This window comes from Oryx dammah, unplaced genomic scaffold (assembly GCF_014754425.2).
Source record: "Oryx dammah isolate SB20612 unplaced genomic scaffold, SCBI_Odam_1.1 HiC_scaffold_13, whole genome shotgun sequence".
NCBI classification, from domain to species: domain Eukaryota; kingdom Metazoa; phylum Chordata; class Mammalia; order Artiodactyla; family Bovidae; genus Oryx; species Oryx dammah.
In genome coordinates this window covers 60950684-60974775 of record NW_024070197.1, presented here as the reverse complement: position 1 = coordinate 60974775, position 24092 = coordinate 60950684, and the positions used below count along the sequence as shown (strand labels likewise).

At 37.7% G+C, this 24092-nt stretch overlaps 1 protein-coding gene across 1 annotated transcript in view; it reads left to right on the top strand.

The window, feature by feature from the left end:
- The window catches only part of CNTNAP4 (contactin associated protein family member 4), a 283083-nt gene extending 259203 nt beyond the window's left edge, over positions 1-23880 (top strand). Inside the window, exons 19-24 of the mRNA XM_040253490.1 lie at positions 724-948; positions 2443-2576; positions 3407-3494; positions 15011-15229; positions 15901-15972; positions 21531-23880. Of these exons, the coding sequence (XP_040109424.1) occupies positions 724-948; positions 2443-2576; positions 3407-3494; positions 15011-15229; positions 15901-15972; positions 21531-21724 (932 nt within the window). The 3' untranslated portion in view covers positions 21725-23880. The remainder of the gene's footprint in view (positions 1-723; positions 949-2442; positions 2577-3406; positions 3495-15010; positions 15230-15900; positions 15973-21530) is intronic.
- The last annotated feature ends 212 nt before the right edge of the window (positions 23881-24092 follow it).

Sequence of the window (24092 nt, the reverse complement as noted above, 5' to 3'; positions counted from 1 at the left end):
TGACCTCAAACTGAAGCGATCCCTGCTTTGCAATGAAAACAAAGGGATTGTTTAAAGGAAAGTTGGCCAAAATGAACTCTTCAAACCATCTACTTTCTATCAGGAATAACTTATCGTTTAAAATCAATCTTGGGTAATCAACCACTGCTTCTGCCTTTCTAGAATTCTCCTGTTTAAAGTTAGAACTAAGACCGTGTCTTTACAAGAGCACGTCTTCATTTTCTGAATCTAAATGATTTCCAGGTCATCTTGCAAAGTGTAACCAGAAATGTTATTCTGTACCCACATAGTATATAGGATTTAAAACGAATATTATAGATAGTAAAAATAAAACCAAGAGACAAAACCCCTGAAGCACTGAGTGCAGATGTGTATCCTTGCGCATCACCTGCAGCTCGCGTTCCACAACCGCCCTGCATAGTGAGGAAGGGAAGAGTTCGGGAACCCCAAACTAGTTGCCCTTCTGCCATCCTCTTCATTTTTATATAAATATATTTGGGCGTATGTGTGTGTGTGTGTGTATGAATTTAGGATATTAATCCTAAATTAATAAATACTAATCCTAAATGAATAGATTCTAAGTATTAAAATCATTTATGTAAGTAAAATGATTTTTTAAAATTTGGATAGTTATTTTTTTAATTTAAAATCTATCATAACTGAGACCACTGAACAATCCTTGGCCTTCAATTTTTTTAACATAAAATGTGCTTATAATTTCAGAGATTTCTGCCTATTTTGGATCTGGCTCATCCGTGATTTACAATTTTCAAGAAAATTACTCCTTAAGTAAGAATTCCAGCTCCCACGCGGCTTCGTTTCATGGTGACACCAGGCTGAGCAGGGAAACGATCAAGTTTAGCTTCCGCACAACACGGACGCCAAGCCTGCTGCTCTATCTGAGTTCCTTTTATAAAGAGTACCTTTCAGTTATCATCGCCAAAAATGGTGAGTGCTGTTCAAATGAGAGAAAATAGTATCAGAGCATTAGATCCGTAATAATATGGATACTTCTCATGTTCTTGCTTCTCAAACTACAAACAGGAAAAAAATAAATGTGACAGTTTGATGTATTCAGTTTTGTTTTTTCAGTGCTGTCCTGTAAATTTAAAAGGATTATTTAAAATACTTCAAATGTCTTTATAGCCTTATAGCTTTGGTAATTTAACATATTCTGTGTGAATTTTTAATTTATGTAGATAAAATATTTATAATAAATATAAATACATAAATTTTATATATTATATATTTAAATATATAAATATATTTTACATAAATATATAAATATATTTAAAATTATTATTATAAAATTTTATTATTGCTAGAAAATCTTTACTGTTCCATGCGTTTGTTAGTACCAGTTTTTTGGTTCATTTTGAAATAAAATGCCTGTTTGTACATAACAAATATTTCCTTCAAATCAAAGTAGAGAAGTTTTGAGAAAATGTTAACCAATTAGCATTATGTATAAGAAGATGTCCGTAAAATTACCTCTTGGTTCTGATTTTCGGCAGTGAAGTAGTCGTGGGTAACGCTAGTGCACCAGTGCAGGATAAGGGTGTGTGGTTTGGGACGTGTGTGCTACAGACACCCACTTACTGTTGTTGTTCTCGTCCCTTTATCTGGGTTAGAGATAAAAAATTTTATGACTAAATTGTCTGGGTGAGGGAAACAAAGGAACATGCAAACATGCAGCTATATCATTTCAACTAAATCAAATATGGCCCAAGGGCACTGAACACCAGATTTTAAAAAATATTGTACAATAAGTATATTCCTCCTCACAATATATGTTTTGAGCTTGAAGTTTTTCTACATATATTTGTTAAACTGAAAGATATCCTGTGAAGTAGATTTACTGACATCTTTGCAGGCAATTAAAAAAATGAGTAGTATTAACTCTAATAGTAAGTTTGGTAAAACTATTCATCTCCCCCTAATTTCATTCCAAACTCTATAACCATGACCACTTGAAAAATATTCCTTATCTTTAGTAAAACTGTATTTGATAATAATAATTCCATTCATCAGTTGCATTTCAGGAATGGTAGGCATATTTTTTGAAAGATGAATTACAGAAACAGAAAGTTACTGCAATATTCCACAGTAGTTTGACATTTCATAATATATTAAACCTTATTATTTTAAGTCAGAGGCTAGTACAAAGATTTGCATATGCTTAATTACACATTTGACAAATTAAATATTTGCAAGAAAGAGCCTGCTTATTTGCAGCATATTTGCTCTTAATTTTGGGAAAATAGTGCAATTTCACATGGAAACTGACTTCTAGGAATTATGATGAAAGTGTACAGCCAAATAAACTGTTGTGAATTCTTCCCCAGGAATTAGTAAGTAACAAAAAAGGACTCTGAGGTTTTTTTAAAGGAGTTTTTAAAAATACAATTTTAACTAAACTATAACTTTTCCCCTCTACTTTAGGAAGTTTGCAGATCAGGTACAAGCTAAATAGATATCAAGAACCCGATGTTGTTAACTTTGATTTCAAAAACATGGCCGATGGGCAGCTTCACCACGTAAAGATTAACAGAGAAGAAGCAGTGGTCTTTGTGGAGGTAATAGAGAAAATACAACAGAAGCAGTGGTTACAAGTAAACTCCCCAGCATGATGGACCTGCAGCAGAAACTGGATAATGGATAGATTAAATAAAGTCATTCTTCCAGGGCCACCCTTACACAGATCATAGACCATCAAATGTGTTCAGTTTTTGTAGCAATAAGATTGTTTAAAGATTAATAGTATTTGATACTTAAAATTGCCAGACTTTCCTATTTGTTTTACTTTACTCAGGTGGGAAGTGCTTTTAGTTTAGCATAATCTACTATTGGCAGAACTGTTGCTACTCTAATGAAACCAGTTTACTTCAGATGGCTGTACATGCAGCCATATTTCTTGCACAGAAATTAATGATCACAATTTCAGAATGAATTTTAAAATGATGTGAATTATAGCAGAGAAAGCTGAATTATTCACTCTACCAGCTTTTGAAGAAAAGCACATATGTTTCAGCCCTCTAGATAGAGGAAACTTTCTTAGCTAAATGACTCAAGTAAAAATACCCAGCTAAGTAAAAATATCCAGGTGAAGATAACTTGTATCTTTTTGTGGATTTTCTCCATTTGAATTTGTTATACAGTGGAGAAAAATAAAGTGATATAAGGGGATAGAAGGTAGGGTACACTGGTATCTGAGGGTAGCATAAAAGTAGTTTAGAAAATAATATTCGCCTGTATAAATGACTAACTTTAAACTGTTTTTCTAATCTTTGGGGCCATATTAACAATTGCCTATTTTATCATTTTCTTTTGTCTTCCTTTGCTTCCTGTCCTCTTCTCAATGACAACATCTGTGTGGATATTTGCCTCTCGTGTAACAATTCTGTAGCTTGATGAGAGCGTGAGGAGGCAGGTCCACCTGGCATCAGGCACGGAGCTCAGTGCAGTCAGATCCCTTGTACTGGGCAGGATTATAGGTAAGTAAGAGGAATGGCCTTTTGCCTAATCATGATGCATAAACATGGACCAGAAGAGTCATGTTCCAGATGCACACACACACACACACACACACACAACACACAAACTCATCATGCCAAAAGAAACCGCTTGCCTTATTTCAGTTGTGAAGTGAATGATAATCAAGGCAGAAACTGTGCTTTCGCAGGGGTGTGTGTAATTGTGAGCTGGGACATTTTGTAAGATGAGCAAGCATCCTCCTTGAATAGTAACGCCATGCTGGTGTGTGCCCTCTGTCAGTCCAGCATAATGAAACATGGTCTCACTCTCACACTTCCAAAATATCAAATAATAAAGGTATAAATAACACACCGTATATCAATCAGCTGCAAAACATATCAACTGTAATCTAATGATAGCACTAGGATTAGGTCAGAAGAATATGGAGGAGAAAGCAATTGCCATTCTTCTGGTTAGTGAATATGCTTCAGGTTGTGGCCTGGATCCTGTCTGCAGGTTGTGGCCTGGATCCTGTCTGCTTTGTTGAAGGCAGTGGCCAGCCACTCCTCCTGACTTATAATATAACCCAGTGTCTGTCTAAATGCCTTATAATTCTTATTTCTATCCACCAGTTATCTCTGATAATAGCATGGAAATAGAAACATACTCTTGCCATTTTAGCATCAAAACATGTGCTTTTTAAATACTTTCCAACAAAGACTAAATGGAAAGAGGGACAATAAATTTTAAAAGAGATTTTCTTTTTAGATATAAATGTGAGGTTGGAGGACTTCCTGTAGTCTGGTTTTCATTCCTAGTTTGATATTTGACATTAACCTGGAATATTTTGTCCAAGATAGTAAATGAAATATTTTATTTTTTTTTTACCTTTTCAGGTACTTGTACCTTGATACATCATTTCTTACATTCCCTGTATGTAATGTTAGAATCTTGAGAATGCTTGATTAAACCTGTGGGTGAATGATCAAGATATTGGCTCTGAGAAGGTTAATACTTAAGTTTACAAATATTTATAGTCTTTCTAGCATCGTGACAAGCGCCAATGCTGTATGCTCTTATTCTCCAAACAAATAAAGGAAATTGAATTGAATTGTTCTTCTAGTATGCTAGGATGGACATGAAATATATGTGTAAAGTACTACTTAGCTATCTGGAAGCTTAACTGGAAAATCCCAAGTGGTTTCATAGCATAAATCACATCAATTCAACTACAGTAATAAAAAAGATCAAATAATTATAGTAAATTTCAATTTCAAGAGTTCCTCAGTCTAGCAGGGCCTGATTTGAGGCATTTTACAAAAAATGTAAAATTAAAAGATTAAAAATTCTAACAACTACGATTAATGTTGATGAATCATATTTTTGAAGAAATAGCATCTTCAAACTTAATGCCAGATTTGCTGATGAAAATACTTTGTGTGAATAGAAATATGTTAAATATATTATAAAACAATTGGGAAACTGACCTGCATTCTATGAGGAAGATTGTATTAATCAAACAGTAGAATAATAACATTCATCATATAGGTACTTGTTTCCCTTTTTATAATGAATATTGCAGATTAGTAAGGAATTAAAAATGTTAATGTTTTTACTAAAGAATAGCGTATTATTAAAACTCACATCACTCACGCTGAAAAACAAGATTAAAGTCCAAGTTCAACAGTGAACTTTAGAGTCTGAATCAATTCATTCTCCTAAAAATGAAGTATGAATTTATTGATCCTAAGGTGTGAATCTTGACCAAAGACTAACATTGCATTCAAATCATGTGTAATTCAAAGGAGACTAATAATTTATGGTCATATGGTGTGGTATATGCATGCATTTACAACAAAATGTTATGTAGCATTTTAACATGCTATGTTAATTTATGGTAAAAGTAGGCGCTAAAATGGAGCTATTCGTTTTCTGGAGAGTTGGTCAACCTTGAGGTTTCTATGTTAGTCGCAGTCCCTCCAAGAAGCTGTCGTCAAGTCAAAATTAACCACTTTGAGGGTTTTATCAAGGGGACACTTATGAAAGAGAACGTGAGGAGAGAGCTTATCAAGACTGCATCAAGCCTGCCTTCCAGTCAAGGAGAGAGGGAGGGACAGTTAGAAGCCTCCTTGACTTCAGCTTTATGGGGAGCCGAGTCTGTTGGCCACCAGAGGAGTCTCGTGTCTCCAGAGAGTGGGTGTGCCTTAGAGTCCCCGCTGTAGTCAGCTCTTGCCTGGGAACAGCCGTGGGAAGCAAGGCCCTGGCCCAAGCCTGAGGATGAGTTTCAGAACCCAGCACCTGGGGCCCTCAGTCGATCCCAGTTAGAGGTCTGCAAGGCACATTCTCCTGGCCTCATGCTAACCAACTGTGGTTTTCATTTTTATAAGCCCATTTGGTTCCCTTATTCATTTGGCACATACACTGTGATCACCTGTTATGAACACAGGGAGTGCCACTCAGCAAGGCAAACGTTGCATCTGCCCTCACAGAATTTATGATTAGTGGGCATACAGATAATCAGAATACACAATGTTCCTGGGTATCTAACTGAGTGTAGTATGCCCTATGTTGCTTGGGATAAAATAGCTCCAAATTACCCTCCAAAGTAAAGTAAGTTAGCATACCGTGGGACCCCCCTGGTGGCCCAGTGGCTAGGACTCAGATCTTTCACCTCCATGGCCCTGGGTTCAGTCTCTGCCAGGGACCTGAGATCTTGAAAGCTGTGTGGTGCAGCTAAGAAAAATAGTAAAATACTTATATGATTTTATAATATCTGAATATTTCTTTTAAGGGAGCAAAAATAAACATTTTAGAGTTGTCATTTACCTACATTTTCAAACAAACACTCAAGGATATGACCATCCACTGCCATTTCAGATGGACCCAGAAATAATGGGCATTCTTCCCCTGTTTTCCATACTCATTCCTTACACTTAGGAAGAATCATGGGAATAATTTTGGATCATTGTCACAATTAATCAGTATGACTAGCAGATGTTGAAAGGAGGGTAAATTTTAGAAATCATATCAATCTGACATGAAAACCATCTCTAACTCCCTACTACACTTACAGTATTTGAGGATGCAGTAACTTTGGCCCTAATAGTCATTAGTAGTTGGGAGCTGGATGGGAAGATCAAGCTCTTTGCCAAAGCAGCCCAATTCAGACACTCCTATATTCAATAAAGTACATTACCTTTGCTTTTCATATTCAGAATTCACTATAAAGTGAAGTACGGGATTCTATGTCTGAATACTTTAATATGTTAGGATAGATTTATGATTTATTTGAGTAACAACTGGATGATTATTTGCACTCATCCTGAGCTTTTGTATATTGGAGGTGATTGATGGCCGTCAAAGATCATTTCCCTCTACTGAGGCCACAGAGCCAGGAAGTGCTCTTGGATCACTGTGGTGGGATTTAGGCCAGATGTAAATAAAGTCTGTAGTCAGCCAGGAACGGACATCCACTTACCCTGATGAAGATCTTGAGAACAATCTCAATGTGTCAGGAATCCTTTATGTAAAACTCACTTCAGAGCCCAGAGGTGAGGAAAATATATGAGCCAAGTAAGCTAAGGGCACTGCAATTGTGTAAATATATCATGAAACGTCTCTTAAGATAATGGAGGGTTTATTTTAAAAGAAAAGTACCATTTGGAGCAAAAAAATAAAAAGTCTACTTTAACATCACTTTTTTGTATTTTTTTGTATGGTTGATTTTTTAGTATTTTGATAATTATAATATAGACCATCTTCAGTACCTGGCATGACTTCATCCTTATCGTGGCTCCAGTCATTTCCAGATACAGCTATATCATTTTGAATTGGCCATACCTAGAAACTTAAAAACAGCCTTTCTCCTCATCATGATACACGAGCATTGATCAAAAGTGTCATATTCTAAAAGTAGAGAACACTCATGATGTTGAAATGTTTTATCTGATTTTAATTATAGAGCAAATGATAAGGTAGACACTGGGATTTTGTCAGAAGCACATATAATCACAAGTACGTGCTCCAGGTGGGATGGGCAAGCGTGCGCCGTTGACAAGGATTTGGCTGTTAAACATCATAAAACAGAGCTCTACTTACACTTCAATAGAGAGCAAATGATAGAAGCCAAAACCCCAAATCCCAAATTATATATCAGCTGCCAAAACCCAGAAACCCTCAGACAGTGACAAAACTCAAATAATTTCTAAAATAAAAAGGAGAAAGCAATTATTTCTTTGGTTTACTGATGTGCTTGAAATTGTACCTGCATCAGGAATAAGTAGAAAATAAAACCATGCTCAGGGCCTTACAGTACTGTGTGAGTGAATTTATTAAACACCAGGCATTGACGGATGAGAGAGGGAGAGGGTGCAGTAGACAGGAGTCCAGATGCAGGACCTTTGGGGCAGAGAGAGGGCACAGACACAACAGAGACACTGGTCCGGCCAGCCCAAGGTCTACAGCTCTGTCAGCAAGGGCAGCGAAATGTGAATTCTGCTCGTGTTGGCTGTTAAGTATAACCGAGGGCTGGAGATGGTTTCCATGTCATCAGAGTAAGATACTGCTTCCTCGAAATCATCCTCCTTGCTTGAGAGCTGCTACTGATGCTTGTTAATGATGATTGGAGCTAAAAATTGTTCCTACAGTCCACTCCCATTTGTAGAGATGAAGACAGACAGGAAACACTCCATTTCTGTTCTTCCTTCTGAAGAGGCAGACAGTCTGATGTCATTTCTTTGTTAAGTGTGTTCAAAATGTATTAACTACTGAGGCCAAAGTGAATGATTCCTCAATCAGCTCCTTTAAGAGACCTACTTAAGCAAAGATTACAGAAAAAGACATCTCTCCATGATGTAATTAATCAAAGGAAATATGCAGGTATACAGTTGTTTGACTAATTCATTAAGGTTTTATTAGGTCACAATTCCACTGCATGGAAAAAAAAAAAAATCTCCGTTAAGATCATTACATACTCTTGAAATTGCATAAAAACCTCTCATAGCATAATGTGCCCACATTTTGAATAATAACATAATTTGACCTGTTGCAAAATGATTGAAAATTACTGTTCAGAGGCTGAGTGATGTTTACAGTGACTACTTCTGACTTTTGTATGTGAGAAATGTCCTGGTGCAAGAGCACTGACAGCAGGAACCGTTTGCTACATCTTGGTGGGAAGAATCAGGTTGCGTCCTGGGTCCATTTTCCTCGAAAAATTAATAAGCTGCATTACATCAGCTTTGGTTATCCAAACTCATTAACTTTAGTTCTGAGTTCTTTTTTTTATTATTTGTTTTGTCTACAGATTTGTTTTTTATGTTAGGAAAATTTTCTTAGTCTGAAGATGTTTTCCCTCATCGCAAGCAGTAGCTTTGGTATATTTAAAGACAGTGACAGTGGGAATCATTTATCTCTTGTGAGACTGCAGAGCCAGGAAGTAACTCAGGTTTCTGCAGTGGAGACCTGGGCCAAAGGTAAATAAAGTGTGTGGTCAGAGGGAAGAGGATGTTACTGCACCTCCTCAGAAGAGCTCAGGAACAGACCTCAGTCACAGGGATATTTTATGTCAAACCTGCTTCAAAGCCCAGGGGGTACATAAGAAAGTTTAATTCAGTTACTTAAGGACACTGTGATTTTGTAAAAGTCCAGTCAAATGACACTTCCAATGAGACAGGTCGTGCTGAAAGCAAAAGAGAAGCTCAGGTTACCTCAAGATGCCTCGCTATAAATAGCTTCTACATTAATCAGTTCTCAAGGTTGTATCTCAGAGCAGTAGGCTTGGTTGGCATATAAATACCTTTTAGGAAAAGCTGACATTATCCGTACTGTATTTGCTGTCTGCTTTGCCATTTTCCTTTTCCGCTAACTTTTGTCATCGTTACATCCTAGTTGTACTTGCCTATGATGCTAAAAATATCCTGCTGGGTCTTAGCACTGAGTCACTGTACCATTTTCTGGCAAGGTTTCTTTATCTTTATGGATTAAAGGCCTTGAGATCCTTTCTTAAGATGGCCCCGTTTCCATAGGTATGGTCAAACTACTTAGGTTTGTTTTGAGGTTTTTTGTTTTGCTTTGTTTTTACTGTTGTTTTGAGAGCCACAAGAAGTTTCATGAAGCACTTCTGGTTTTAATTGTTCTTCATTTATTTCATATCCTTTCCAGAAACAGTTTCCTCTCTCTGGTAATAGATAGAAAAGTGCTTCAAACAAATTTTAACTCCTTGGTACTCTTTTCTGTTTTTTAGAACTTTGGGGAGAAGATTTCGTTACAAAAGCAGAAGTCATTCCCTTGATTGGAAGATACAGTTGAGGCTAATTTTTTAACAGGGAGGATCACCCTCAAAATCTGGGTTGGTTAGGGATTTTTATAACCAGAAACAATCTAAATGTAATTGTCTTATCAGGATTTCAATGAAGTAAAGCGATATTTGTCTTCAATTCCTCCACCTGTCCTGCTCTAACACTTAGATGTTGTTGGTATTTCTGAAGTCAGATAAGAGGAAAGATAGATATTTTTGCTTATTGGTTGTACTAGCCCTGTTCTCAGTGCAGCTATCTAATGCTAGGCATTGCTTTTAAGCAACTTAATATAATTGCTAATTTCATTTGGACTCAATTCTGGGAAGATGGCTGCAAAATTCCATAGTTTCTTTCTCTCCAACTTCTAATTTCAACCCATTGAGTCTCCTGAAACAAGGGGGTTGATGGTCCAGCCCAGCTGGTTGGGTTGCCTAGAGGCTGCCAATGAGACTGTGTTCTGAGACTCCCTGCTTCTGGTTGGAAGGGAGCCTGGGGACCAGCCTACAGGAGTCTTAGGGGAGACCCTAAATTGTGTGGATCCTGAGAAATGCTTGGCTTGCAGAGATCCCTGGACCCCGCGGGGAAAGGGCAGCATTGGAAACTCAGGGCTTCCATCTTCCTGCTTTGACTGAAATGTGAGAACTTCCTCAGTCCTGAAATTTGGGCCAAGTTTTCTGTATCCTGAAGTTGAGCAGGTGTTTGGCCGGCAGCTTCACTGACAAGGATGGCTGATACACTGTCTACCTTCTCTGGGCGTCAACCACCTGAAGAGACAGTGATGGAGAATCAACCAACAGATGAGAAAAACAACCCTGTACACAACCCTTGATTCACCAGCAGTCGGATGGGAGAGAAACCAGAACAACCAGAAGTAAGCTATCCAAGGAGACAGAACCCATCCTGAGGGAAATCTAGCAAGAACAATGCAAGGAAATTCTAGCCAAGCCAAAAAAGACCTTGAGGAACTAAAAGTATGATTTTCCCAGACTAAAAAAAAAGTTGTCTTTATGGATATTTGAAATCATCCCCTGGAGAGCAAGTGAGTGAAGCACTGTTGTTGTTCAGAGGCTCAGTCATGTCCGATTCTTTGAGACCCATGGACTGTGGCACGCCTGGCTCACGTGTCCTCCACTGTCTCCCGGAATTTATGCACATTCACGTCCATTGAGTCAGTGATGCTATCTCTCTGTCTCATCCTCTGCCACCTGCTTTCCTTTTGGCCTTCAATCTTTCCTAGCGACAGGGTCTTCCCATCAGGTGGTCAAAGTATTAGAGCTTCAGCTTCAGTGTCAGTCCTTCCAATAAATAAAGGGTTGCTTTCCTTTACGATTGACTGGTTTGATCTCTTTTCAATCCAGGGGACTCTCAAGAGTCTTCTCCAGCACTGATTCCAAAGCATCAGTTCTTTGGTGCTCAGCCTCTTTATGGTCCAGCTTTCACATCTGCATGTGACTACTGGGAAAACCACAGCTTTGACTCTCTGAACCTCTGTCAACAAAGTGATGTCTCCGCTTTTTAATATGTTATCTAGGTTTATCATAGCTTTCCCTCCAAGGAGCAAGTGTCTTTTAATTTTATGGCTGCAGTCATCATCTGTAGTGATTTTGGAGCCCAAGAAAATAAGATCTGTCACTGCTTCCACTTTTGCCCCCTTTTTTTTGCCATGAAGTGATGGAACTGGATGCCACAATCTTAGTGTTTTGAATGTTGAGTTTTAAGCCAGATTTTTCACTCTCCTCTTTCACCTTCATCAGGAGGCTGTTTAGTTCTCTTCACGTTTTGCCATTAGACTGGTATCATCTGCATATATGAGGTTATTGATATTTCTCCCCGCAATCTTGATTCCAGCTTGGGATTAATCCAGCCAAGCATTTACCTGACATACCTGCAAAGAAGTTAAATAAACAAGGTGACAGTATACACTCTTCTTGTATTCCTTTCCCAATTTTGAACCAGTCCGTTGTTCCATGTCCAGTTCTAACTATTGCTCCTTGTGTGAGTGAAGCCATGGACCCACACAAAAACAAGTCCTAAAAGAAATCAGGAGGGAAATTAAAGGCAGTTAATATTCATGCAGAGGAGGTTCAGCATGAATACTTGGCAGTCCAGAAGTATAAAAGGGGCGAAATTGAACCAGTGGTTGCACACTCAACATATGGAATTTTCCAAGCTGCAGATTAAAAGGGCCCACCATGTTCTGTGCATTGATGAGCAAAGATACACAACAGGAACAATCAGATTCAAAAAATCCCTAAATCGCAGGGAATCTTGCAAAATGTAAGAAAGAAGAGCCAGAAGACATTGGAGTAATATGTACAGATGACTAAGAAAATAGGGCTGTGCAGAGTCATCCTTAAAACAGACACACAGAAAAATCACCTAATCCATCAAGATAAATTTCTGTTCCGTATCCACTCCATCACACTTTCTAATTTACTTCTTCATAGCATTATCAGTCTTCAAAATTCTCATCCATTCCTGTTTCATGTTTATTGTCTCCCCTGCTAGAATGTAAGATGCTTGAACAGCAGGGAATGTGTTTCCTGTACATTTAGCTCTTAAAACAAATATTGATTGACCACTTGAAGTTTTAGAGCTTAAAGCTTTTTTTAACAATATTTTATAAGAGGTAGATATTTTCAGTCTAAAGCTATAGGATTTTTAAAAGTTGCCTCATATCAAGTTTTTACCAGAGAAGTGAGTCTTATTTATTTACTTTTTGTTGTTGTTGTTCAAAAGGTAAGATTTTTTTTTTTAACATCTATAGACATGTTATTCAAGATTTTAACCCTGGAGAAGAAATATGAGAAGCACTGTTCTGATTATGTTGCTATTAAAGTATATTTCTCTTTATTTCTTGATAGAGTTTAAAAACAAAAAACAAAACTTCAAAGCAAGAATGCTCTCTTTTTCTAAAAATATGTATGTTTGAATGTATTTCCATCCGGTAAAATGGGTGGCTGCTGTGTGTTAGGACTGAGTTAGTTCTTTGGTTTACACACAAAGGTGATGAAGCACCTCCTGTGTAACAGGTGCTGGCATTGAGGGTGTCCTGTGTGCTCACAGAGCAGCAGAATGCCTCTCAGGGCTCCTTGTGCAGAGAGGCAGGATAGCCTGGTGGTAAAAGCCTCCAGAGCTGGAATGCCTTGGTCTGAATACTGTATCCCCCAGCACAACAGGAAGGTAATATAATCTCTCTAATTTTCAGATTGTTTTAATATAGTATGATACTCATGATGCTAAATATCTAATCAGTATTTTTATTTAAAAGGCATAAAATGTGAATGAAAATAGAACAAAGGGAAGTGTTCTTCAAAAACCTTGATATAGCAAAGACAGGTTCAATCAGAATTGAGTTGCCCAGAGCCATTTCAAGAACAGCTCTCAAGTTAAAAAAAAAAAAAAAAGAAGAAGAAGAAGAAGAAGAATAAAAGCACCACAGAGGATATAAACAGAGTAAAAGAAAGAATGTGTCAATAATAAACAAAAGAACCCAACAGGCCTAGAGTCCAGTGCATGAGGCCAACAGCCGAGTAACCTCAAGCAAATCACTAAAATTCTCAACCTAAGGGGTCTTGTCTGTGTGACTTAAATAGGTTATTCATGGCTCAGTTCAGTTCAGTTCAGTCACTCAGTTGTGTCTGACTCTGAGACCCCATGAACCGCAGCACCCCAGGCCTCTCTGTCCATCACCAACTCCCGTGAGTCCACCCAAAGCCATGTCCATTGAGTCGGTGATGCCATCCAACCATCTCATCCTCTGTTGTCCCCTTCTCCTCCTGCCCTCAATCTTTCCCAGCATCAGGGTCTTTTCAACTCTTCACATCAGGTGGCCAAAGTATTGAAGTTTCAGCTTCAGCATCAGTCCTTCCAATAAACACCCTGGACTGATCTCCTTCAGAATGGACTGGTTGGATCTCCTTGCTGACCAAGGGACTCTCAAGAGTCTTCTCCAACACCACAGTTCAAAAGCATCAGTTCTTCAGTGCTCAGCTTTCTTCACAGTCCAACTCTCACATCCATACATGAGCACAGGAAAAACCATAGCCTTGACTAGATGGACCTTTGTAGGCAACATAATGTCTCTGCTTTTCAGTATGCTGTCTAGGTTGGTCATAACTTTCCTTCCAAGGAGTAAGTATCTTTTAATTTCATGGCTGCAATCACCATCTGCAGTGATTTTGGAGTTAAACACAAACATGCAAATCAAATTCCTCAGAATAGTGCCTACCATATAATAAGCATTCATAAATACAGTATTTGTTTTATTAGTTTTTTAAAAGGGCTTCCCTGATGGCTCAGGCTGTAAAGAATCTGCCTGTAATTCAGGACACATGGGTTTGATACTTGAGTTGGGCAGATCCCCTGGAGAAGGAAATGGTTACTCTCTCCAGTATTCTTAGCTGGAGAATCCCATGGACAGAGGAGTCCAGCTGGCTGCAGTCCATGGGGTCTCAAAGAGCCAGACATGACTGAGCAACTAACACTTTCACTTTAAAAAGAGAGAAAAAATGCAAATGTTGGTATCCACATATGTGCAGCAGAGGGAAGAGGAATCCTACTGTTTTATGATCTTGTTGAGTGGGTGGATGCATCATAGGCTGATACCATTTGAATGTTAAAAACCTAAAATTAATGCCCCTTGTTTAGATTTCATGCTTGCCAAGCATGAAATATCTTCTCCACTGTAAAATTATAAATTAATATTTTGACATTCAAACCAATCTTTGCCCCGCAGTAGTCCCATATTAACCAAATGCTCATTAAAATGGGGAAGGGTTATCTAGCTATAGGGGATGCACACTGTGTCAGTCTGAGTGATAGGTGGACAGTGCAACAGGGAGTAAAGGCAGCATGGGGGTGAGAGTTTTCACTGCTGGACATGAAGAAGTAGAGTCCCTAATGGCTTTGAGATACAGCCTCTTACGTAATATCTGCAGGAACCCAGATCAGTTCATTATCAGACCCATTCTTGTAGAAGCTTTAATGATTTCCAGAGAGCTCTCAATGTATTTAATTAGCCATGCTTAAACACTTGTCTTCATTAACCTGGGATATGTCACCAGTAGTTGTGGAAAGACTTCGTGAATGTCTTGTAATGAAGACAAAAGCAAAAGGAATTTAGTAGCTGAGTACGCATTGCTGCTGTATCATCAAGACTTGGACTATTGCACTGTGGCCCTGGCTGTTTGGACCTTCTCTCTTATCAGTACTGCCACATCTCTTTGGCTTCACAGAACACAGCGATGTGGACCAGGAGACAGCACTGGCAGGTGCACAGGGCTTCCTGGGCTGTCTGTCTGCTGTGCAGGTCAGCCACGTGGCCCCACTGAAGGCCGCTCTGCAGCCCAGCCGCCCAGCCCCCATCACCATCTCAGGACACGTGACGGAGTCCAGCTGTGTGGCCCAGGCTGGCACTGATGCCACATCTAGGGAGAGGACACACTCCTTTGCAGGTGGCGTATGGCTTTTCCTTTACCCAGTCACACAGTATATCCACTGAATATTAAAATCTTCTGATGTTTCTGTGACGCTGTGTTCCCAAAATGATTTCTTTTTCCTTAATTTATTTTTAATTGGAGAATGATTACAATATTGTGTTGGTTGGGCTTCCCTGGTGGCTTAGATGGCAAAGAATCCACCTGGCGTGCAGGGGACCCAGGTTTGATCTCTGGGTCGGGAAGATCCCCTGGAGATCCCCACTCCAGTTTTCTTGTCTGGGGAATTCCATGAACAGACTAACAGGCTACAGTCCATGGGGTCGCAGAGCCGGACAAGACTGAGTGACTAACATTCTCACTTTTCCTTGTGTTGGTTTTTGCCATACATCAACATGAAACAGCCATAAGTATTTGAAATGGATTCTTAAAACTGGTTTATAATTTTATTTTATTTAAATATAATTTTAACCTTTGATTCTTTCCCATTTCTTTTTTAGATTCTCAATTCTCAATTCCTTATTCATATGGGCCTTTGCATGTGGGTATTGCATAAGTTTACATTTATAGACATCCCGCATCGACCTCTATAATTCTGTTCTGATTTAAACTGTTTATGAATTTTTAAAAAGTCTTCTTTTTACTCTCCTATATTACCCCATTCCCCTCTTTTTTGTCCTTTAATGTAGATCATTCTGGAACAAGAGATGACAGAGAACCCCTCACTAATACAATCAAAAGTGACTCTGCAGTCATTGGAGGTAACAGCATGAATGAGCTCTTCTTCGGTACTTAATATCGTTGCTAATAATGGTGAATATTTAGCATTATAGACACAATAGGGCTGCTGGTAAAGAGTCTGCCTGCCAGTATAGGAGATGCGGGTTCTATCCCTGAGTAGAGGAGACCCCCTGGAGAAGGAGATGGCAGCCCACTCCAGTGTTCTTGCCTGGGAAATGCCATGGAGAGAGAAGCCTGGTGGGCTGCAGTCCACAGGGTCCCTAAAGAGTCGGACACTGAGCAGACAGTACAGGAAGAACCTATACATGTCCCAAGAGTTATCAGTGAATCCTGAGGTCAGGAAGGTGGTTTATTATTTGTATTGGAGTGTCACATAGTCTTCCTAAATGTGCAGCTTCCTTGGAGATTTCCAGTATAAATAATTGATGATTTCACTGAAATACCACACTCAAGTATTAGTATTAGATATTCATCAGGACATAGTGCTAATAATGAATATCATTTAGCTTTATAATGGCCATCTGCACTCCCTAGGGTGTTCTGATTGTATTTAAGGAAGTGTCATTTTTTGGTTTCTTGGACACATCACTGCTTCTGCAAGAATTTATATAACAAGTTGGAAAATTCTGAGACGAACATTAAAAGCATGTGTTTATTGTTGCCTTAATGCTTAATAAAGGGGATTACTTTCATGGTTTAGATGCTCCTCTCAATGAATATTACAGTTGTATTTGCATTTTATCAAATACTAAGCTAATGGAATGAAAGTGGTTTATTACTTATTTTAAATTGCAAAATTAGCACCAAAAAATTTAAATATATCTTCCTGGCAGTAGAGTACCATATTCTCTGAGACATAATTTATTCAAAACCAAGCCCCCACATAAACCTTTTTCTTCCTGATTAATGGTTTTCAGAATATTATTAATCAGATTATTGAAATATTAAATGGTTCACCTTTTCTCCATATTCTGCAAATGATATAGAAAGTAAGCAATTATTTTATTATTTTGCCAAGTAATGTGATTAGACATATACTTGACCAGCTTATGTGGGCTTATAATTGATCCATTTGGTTCTCTACTTTTTACACCCTTACTTATGTAGACATCAGCTTCAAGTACTTAGAATTTTATTTAGACAGAATAGTACTGATCAAAATTTGTGAGAATATTAAAATCCCCATTGCTTTTTCATTTATTTTATTTTTTGTCAAATTAATGGTATATAAATTAAAGATGCATAAAATAGGCTCCTCACCCTGTTAGAAGAGTAGTTAAAATCTGCATGTGTAAAATAAATATATTAATATAGCATTAAAACATTAAATGGTAAAAACTCTAAATTTAAAGTTAAACCATTTATTTATCAATACAATGCGCTCAACATTTCAAATTGGGACTCCTAGTCAAACAAATTGTCTCAGTCTCATAATGAAGAGGAAAAGTTAAAATTTTACATAACCTCCTGCTTGTTCTGTCTCTGTAACTCAGCTTGCTCCTTGCCAAGTCTGGATCACGTAGGTCACGTAGTCTTGGAAAGTGGGGATTTCAATACTAAGAACCAGAGCTTATCTCACTCACCTTGTCCTGCTCTTTGCAATTGCCCAGCCCCTGCAAACCTGCTTAATTATGCCTGTCCCTGTAAAGGTCAGGCATTCCCCTTCCCATCTTGACCGCTATTTCCACGCATGCAAAACCCCCTAGTTTAAACCAGCCTATTAGCAGCTAGTGTTGCCCACTATAGTCTGCCTATAAAAACTCCGTAACCCCTTTGTTCCGGGCTCAGAGCTTGGAGTGTTAACTCCTCTGCGCCTGCTGGTGTAATAAACCTGAGTTCTCCAACTCTCCAAGTGTGGTGCTTGGTTTCTCGATTACTGGTTTCTGCAACAATAATGGTGCTTTTACTGTATATTTCCTATACACGGATAAATATAGTATGAATATAGGGAGATGTAGATACAGAGTTATTGTGTAGTCATGCCAATGTTAGAGCAAGTGTTACTCTTTTATACCTTTGGGCAAAGATTACTGGCAAGATTTGCAGAGTAAAGGAAGAAATGTGTTTATAAGTTATTCTGTGTTATTCTAGAATGGAAGCAATTTGTAGGTCGTGTGTGAAATTCTCGCTTGACTCAGATGCATAGAGCAGAGCAAGACTCTATGGAAGGTTTGCTGCTCAGGGTCTCCCCAGGGCCTCCGGATCCAGTGGTGCCTGCTTTTGATCACGGCAGGGACTGAGCTTCAGAAGCAGAGCAGCGGGTTGTGGCCATCTAAGCTCCAAAGGCCTTGTCTGGGATCACATGCAATTCATCTGCTAAATCACAGAATACCATTCTCTAGCATGTTTCTCCATCTGCTAGCATTGTGGTAGATTTCTTCAACTGTTGTCTTCTTACTCTTAACTTGCATCCACTGTGTAACATGAGTTAGTCCATTTAAGTATATTCTAATTGGCTAATTCTTCTATGTTTTACATTTTAGGCAATCTTTTTCTTGAATTATAAACAGCAAATAAATAAACAGGGTGAAGTGGGGAAATTGATTTAATAAGACATTTAAAACTGGTGACTCAGACACTAGAGAGAGTTTCTGGTCAGACTTCACATATATGAATGGTCAGGTTGAGACAGCAAGCTACTTAATTTCATCATAAAAACACATTCACACAGAACTTCAGATAGTTATGTCACAGAATGCAGCAGGTGGTCATATTTCATTTATAATATCTTTTTTCCTTCCTTTTTTTTCTGGTGTATCATGTTAAATCAAGGTTTTTCTTGGACATAACAAACCCTGACATAACACTGTCTCTAATTCAGTTCAGTTCAGTCGCTCAATTGTGTCCAACTCTTTGCGACCCCATAGACTGCAGCACGCCAGGCCTCCTTGTCCATCACCAACTCCTGGAGCGTGTTCAAACTCATGTCCATTGCGTTGGTGATGCCATCCAACCACCTCATCCTCTCTCTTCATCCTTGTCCCCTTGTCCTCCTGCCTTCAATCTTTCCCAGGATCAGGGCCTTTTCCAATGAGTCAGTTCTTTGCATCAGGTGGCCAAATAATATAAACTATCTCCGATCACACGAGATAAATTGCATGCATGGAGCAAACCCCTTCGAGAGCCCGTCCATGATTTTGTCTGCAGCAGCCTGCTGTCTGTGTGGGCTCCCCAAGTGGTGCTGGTGGTAAAGAACCCACCTGGCAATGCAGGAGACACAGGAGATGCAGGAAGTATGGGTCTGATCCCTGGGTCAGAAAGATCCACTAGAGTAGGAAATAGTGTTTCCACCCCACTCCACTAGTCCTGCCTGGAAGATTATGTGGGCAGAGGAGCCCGGCAGACTACAGTCCATGGGCCTGCAAAGAGTCGGACACGATTAAGCACAGCACAGCACAGCAACACAGCCTACTGTCTGTACCTACTTCGTCAGCTTTCTCCATTGAAATTGTTTAGGATCTCTTTCTTTAAACCAGAAGCCTATAACCAAGCAATAGAATACTGATAATAACTCATTACTTTTCTAAGATGAGAGGCAAAATATATGACAACAAATGGATGTTCTGATTTCAATTATTCTTTATTAATATAACAAAAAACCAATTATATCCATTAGAAAATTCTTCAGATTTCAATACAGAATTCAGTTATCAGATTTATGTTAGATCTATCAGCAAGGAATTGCTATCCCTTTCAGATAAAGCTGACATAGCCAAAAATCAGCTTAGCCCCTAACAATATTATTAGCAATAATTGGCAATACTATTAGCTGTAGTCAATCTGCCCATCAGATCATGTACTCGAGAATCCATTGTGACTGATGAGGACCTTTGAAGTTTTGGTTTCAGTTGGAGTTATTAGAGTTGTTTACACCTACTTTAAACTAGAGCAAAGAGTCCTTCTTTTATGATATGAGACTCCATCCATCTTGCTGTTTCCGTTGTACTTATTTTCATCTGAAAACACTATGTTAACACTGCCGCTGATTTCACCAGAAGAGTCTAAGTATGAGGAACTCTCAAACTTGTGACAGACAACAGTTTTCCAAATTCTACTTTTCATTTGAAAACTTGGCTTTGATCATTGGAATCCTACACTGTCAGTTGTTTATCTTGAAGTGACAGATTTACTTCATTTTAGAGAAAATTTCTGCCAGATATCCAAGTTAAAACAACCACAGTTCATCTGTCAGTCGTTCTTTCCAATAAAAACAGTATTCTTTACAGGAAAAAGCAACTAGTTCAGCTCACAACTCAACTGAAATGTTCACACTGGCCTTCTTCTGGAGACAGCCACCATACTTCAGTCTGCACTAGAAGTATCAGTACTTTACAAATACTTTCCATTTCAACACACAAAATGGTAGAAAGCCTTACTGGCAAAGGTCACAATTTGACAAAATGTATAATTTTTAGTGCTTCATCAAGGACATTCTTAAATGAAGCCGGCAGAGCAGTGCCTGCTTACTTTATGAATTCAGTGACCACTTTGAAAGTTTGGTGACCTTGCCTTAGTTCATGTTAAGGTACCAGGAACTCTACCTAACCTTGCTTTGTTCTCTAAGTGGACGTGTCAACACGATGAAAAAGGCATCTTAGAGTTATTATGGATAGCCTTGACCCGATGGGCCCCCTCAAAGTGTTCCAGGAACCATCAAGGATTCAGAGATCTCACTTTGAAGATAACTGACTTAACGTAATGCCACCAATTAGCATAGCTAACTGCTGTGGTATTTAAATTTTTTATTTACAATCAGATGTCTCAAAAAATCAATATTCTTAATATAGATATAATCTCATCTATGTATCAGGATCGATATATTTCATAGTAAGGATTATTCATATAAAACTCCTTCTTGGTATTTAGGGATATAACAAATTATTGATAATCAACTTCATTAAAATGTTAACATTTAAGGGGATAAATTAGGAGATTGGGATCAACATATACACACTACTATATATAAAATAGATAACCAACAAGGACCTATTGTATAGCACAGGGACTTTACTCAATATTTTGTCATAACCTATAAAGGAAAAGAATTTGAAAAATAATAGATACACATGTATGTGTATATATATATATGTATAATGGAATCATGCTGTACACCTTAAACTAATACAACATTATAAATCAACTAAAGTTCAGTTTTTAAATGTTCACATAATTATTAAAACACATTTAAATATTTTATGATGTTACTGCTACTATATAATTTCAAAATAACTAAACTTGTCTAGGTATTAATATGAGGTGACCCCATGGACTTAGAGATGTGTAGGTAATATATTATTAAAAATTGTATATACAAATACACTAAACCAGTATAATATGCATTCAGAATAAATGAAGGTGAACCCACAAGACTGACAGAACTCAGAAGTAAACTCAACGTATTTTGATAATACTTGATCCAGAAATGCCTGAGGTTTTTGATATTTCCAAATTAACATATACTAGATGCTTGATTTTGGTAGAAAATAGTTTTATTATGACTTCTTAAACAATGAAGTCTATACAGTTTCTATTTGGACAGTGGTTCTGATTTTGTGTTTCTTTTCTCTTCTCTCACTAGGTTTGATAGCTGTTGTGATCTTTATCTTGCTGTGCATCACTGCCATAGCTGTCCGCATTTATCAGCAGAAAAGGTTATACAAAAGAAATGAGGCAAAAAGGTCAGAGAATGTAGACAATGCTGAGGCTGTTTTGAAAAGTGAGCTTAATATACAAAATGCAGTCAGTGAAAATCAGAAAGAGTACTTCTTCTGATTGGCAGAGATGATTTACCATATAATTACGATAGCCTGATTTAAAAGCCAGGGGCTCTCAAAGAACAAAAAACAAGTTCTTACACTGAATGTACAGGCAATGGATTTGCAGCACTGCCATGTTGCCAGACTCAAGATGGCTCCAGGAGGCCTCATGCATTGACTTATTTCCCATAGCGGTCATTCTGTACAACAAGGATTAGATATTGCTGTTAATTTCCAGCCATTCTGATACAATCTAAAGCAGAAGTTTAACTCACTTGAGAGCTACAGTTTTTCAGTGTGAAAACTGTAGCGCTAGCCTCTCAACCACATGTTACCTAAGTTGTGTTAGAGGTGAAAATCAAAATTGGACTATAATGACCTTGCTTTATTTGAGAACATATGCTGTGTTTGCTTTGGTGTCCCCATGGTGTTATTCATAGACCTGGAAATGCTTCTAAGATCCTGTTTGGCTGGTGTTTGCATCTTCAGTGGCCAAAAGTATATAAACCCCTTTGCCTTTCTCTGTATTGCATTCAATACAATTTATCAATAGTCTGGAAAAATGTTTTTGTTTTCATTGGTTTGTTTGTATTGCTCTGTTTCGATTTGACTATTTTTAATGATTTTGAAAACATGAGGTTTTGTGTGTAAGGACCCAGCTCTGAACATAAAATTTGTATGTAACAAGACTCAGAAAGTGCATTGGTCATCAGTATGTGATATCTTGACTGTAAAACTTTTCTGTTTAATTTGTTATCATGGTTTGGTATTGGTAGTAGTTAAGAACCTGGTTAATGCCCATTTCCCAAAGAATGTGAAATGTTTGCAAGTAAACTTGTTGATAAAACACACACACACACAATTATTAACACTGCAGAGAATTATTTTTTATTTACAACTGTAATGTCTCAAATGAAATATGCTTCTGAGAATATTTTCCCCAAATACTATGTAAGTTTTCTTTATAGGTTTATAATTCTGTTTTCCTAAAGTATATCACCCACTTTTCTTTGATCTCTATTCACTATATACCATGGAGCATCTTCTTATGTATTAGAAAAAAGAGACAATTTGACATGTAAGTTCCATTCTTCATTCTAAATTATATCCCCCACTTCAGGTATATATTTAGCTATGTACTAATCTCTAGGGCATACTTTTTGGAATATAAGCTTCAGTCATGCCCCCTTTTTTTGCAAAACCAGTAGAGTTGTTAAAGTGTGTTCCTTATAAGGGGTGATGGCATATTATATGTTATATTCTATCATTTGAGTTACTTCTCATTTATGATGATGGAGTAAATTTCTCAAAAAGAACCAAAAATCAATATAACTTACTAACTAGTACATTCTGATTAGGAGATATATACATGCCTGAAATTAAAATAATTATCAATCACTTTATGTAACTGTTGCAGTAATTACCTTTGAGGCCATGTGAACAAGATGCTTTCGTGTAGCTATCTTTGAGTTCCACAAGCCAATTATATAGCAAAGGCACTTTGGCATTTATACTCATACTTTCCAGGTGTCTGCCAAGGAAAAAATAGATGCTTTAGTTTGTCTGCACCAGAACGATTTGGAAATATGTAAAGTGAATGTTTTTTCCCTTATTTTCCCTCTTAACTCTCCTCATAAAACCCACCTGTCCTTTCTCATAGCACTGTATTCATTTTGATGTTTCTGTAAATGCTTGGCTAAATCTTTCATAACCATGGTTTATGAAAGACCTATATGGATACATGGCATTCTTTTTCTTTAAAGTCCTGTGGTAGCTGCCAAGGGGTTGAACACCAAAATGGTAGTTTTCGTTTGATGCAAAGCTGAATACAGTCGTAACAGCCCTGAATCTTTTACACGTGTTCTGGTTATTTAGTGGCAGTGTTAACCTGGTTGGAGCTGGAAGGTAGACAGGCTTACAGACAGTGAAGCCTCACAGTACTCTGTGGTCTGCACTGCTAGGTTTAACACTATGGCATTAAAACGCACTGATATATCATACGCCATGACTTTCATTCCCTGGTTTGTAATCTGTTCCTTTTTTTTTCTTAATAAAATGCACTTTTGAATTAAAATGCAGAATATATTTTGAGATGTTGTATAAAAGTTTCAAATGAGGGAATTATACTGGATTTTTTTTTTTCTCAAAACAGTAAAAAGATGTGTAAATGTATGCCTTCTTTACTGGTGTTTGTGACTTTTTTAAACTTTTTGGTACACCTCTTGATTATTATGAATTGTTAACCAAATTTGCATTTATAATGTACTTTTCCTTTTAACTAGACTCAGAAATGAAAGAAAATATACAAAAATGTTTCCTGATTGTAACAAGGAAGTTGAACTATATTTTACATTTTTCCAGAGAACAACAATTTGACTGTTAGC